This window comes from Penaeus monodon, chromosome 21 (assembly GCF_015228065.2).
Source record: "Penaeus monodon isolate SGIC_2016 chromosome 21, NSTDA_Pmon_1, whole genome shotgun sequence".
Lineage (NCBI taxonomy): Eukaryota > Metazoa > Arthropoda > Malacostraca > Decapoda > Penaeidae > Penaeus > Penaeus monodon.
The window spans coordinates 24985223-24986030 of record NC_051406.1 but is presented as its reverse complement, the minus strand read 5'-3'; the positions used below and the strand labels follow the sequence as shown (position 1 = coordinate 24986030).

Genomic DNA, 808 nt, shown 5'->3' with positions numbered 1-808 from the left:
AAATCTTGGTGTACTGATGATTATTGACAAACAGAAGTTAAACCAGAGAAAAGATTCAAAGAGTTAAAGAGTAGATAATTAATTATTATTTAAAAAATGATAATACAAAGTCTGTGTTCTTAATATGTTTTGTTTCCAGCTAATGTTTAATTATAATTAAATATTTAAAGCATTAAGGATAGCATGTGATCATTTAAATAACAATTGCTCTTTTTGTCTTTCCAGTACACAGCAGAATTTGTCAAGGATCACCTGTTCAAGAACACTATAGAGAAGATCAAGCAACTCCGCTCCCAGGCCAGCGTTGGCAAGAATGGAAATAATAACATCCCTGGAACCAGCAGCAAGAATACAAATGGAAATGGGAAGTCCAGCACCACAACCAGCAAGATATCGACACCAAGCAGCACCACAGCCACTTCGAACACTGTTAACAAAAAGTCCTCGTGTAGCAGCACCAGCAGCAGTGAGGCTGAAAGTGCCAAGAAAAGCAGTGTGACTGTGCCAGCGGGAAAAATAGAGGAGGCAGGTGCTGAGAAAACTGCAGAGAGTGGCAGCAGTAGCAGTACCAGTGATTCTGAGGGTAACAATAATAGTCAGTCTGACACTGTAGAGGGCAAAGGGCCTTGTCCAGGCAGTGGTGTAGAGACCATCTCCCAACCCAGTAGTGGGTCCATCTCTTCTTCCTCATCCTCATCCTCATGCCTTGCCTCTACTTCGGCCAAGCCGGCAGGACCCTGAGGTGTCCTCCAAGAAGGATGATCTGTACAACAGTGTGAGCCTTAAGAAACGCAACTCGGTCTCAGGC

General features: G+C 43.2%; 1 protein-coding gene across 1 annotated transcript in view; it reads left to right on the top strand.

Annotated features, from left to right (window-relative positions):
- LOC119586622 (protein phosphatase 1G-like) overlaps window positions 1–808 on the top strand; it is a gene marked incomplete in the record, with an annotated part of 13179 nt that overhangs the window by 9924 nt on the left and 2447 nt on the right. The window contains 2 exon segments of the mRNA XM_037935369.1: window positions 226–609; window positions 647–798. Of these exon segments, the coding sequence (XP_037791297.1) occupies window positions 226–609; window positions 647–798 (536 nt within the window).